The sequence below is a fragment of the Fulmarus glacialis genome, unplaced genomic scaffold (genome assembly GCF_000690835.1).
Source record: "Fulmarus glacialis isolate BGI_N327 unplaced genomic scaffold, ASM69083v1 scaffold8562, whole genome shotgun sequence".
Lineage (NCBI taxonomy): Eukaryota > Metazoa > Chordata > Aves > Procellariiformes > Procellariidae > Fulmarus > Fulmarus glacialis.
The window spans coordinates 2,519-2,786 of record NW_009198376.1 but is presented as its reverse complement, the minus strand read 5'-3'; the positions used below and the strand labels follow the sequence as shown (position 1 = coordinate 2,786).

The 268-nt window shown below is 60.4% G+C and overlaps 1 protein-coding gene across 1 annotated transcript in view; it reads right to left on the bottom strand.

The window, feature by feature from the left end:
• LOC104073179 (junctophilin-3-like) overlaps positions 1 to 268 on the bottom strand; it is a gene marked incomplete at both ends in the record, with an annotated part of 22,553 nt that overhangs the window by 21,251 nt on the left and 1,034 nt on the right. Inside the window, one exon of the mRNA XM_009572867.1 lies at positions 1 to 261. Within this exon, the coding sequence (XP_009571162.1) occupies positions 1 to 261 (261 nt within the window). The remainder of the gene's footprint in view (positions 262 to 268) is intronic.

The following is a 268-nucleotide window of genomic DNA, read 5'->3' as shown; positions in this document are numbered from 1 at the left end:
ATGAGGTTCTTCCTCTTGCCGCTGACCAAGACGTTCTGCTTGTACTTGCCCTCCTCCTTGGTGCCGTCGGGGAAGGTCATGCAGCCATAGCCGTGGCGCTTGTTGTTGGCCCATTCTCCCTCGTACTTCAGCCCGTCCGAGCGTTGGCTCACCCCGAAGCCCGACCGCTTGTCGTTCTTCCACTCGCCGACGTAGATCTCGGTGGTGGTGGCATCGATGTCGTCTTCGATGACGGAGAGCTCTGCTTCGCCCTCGCCCAAGCTGATGG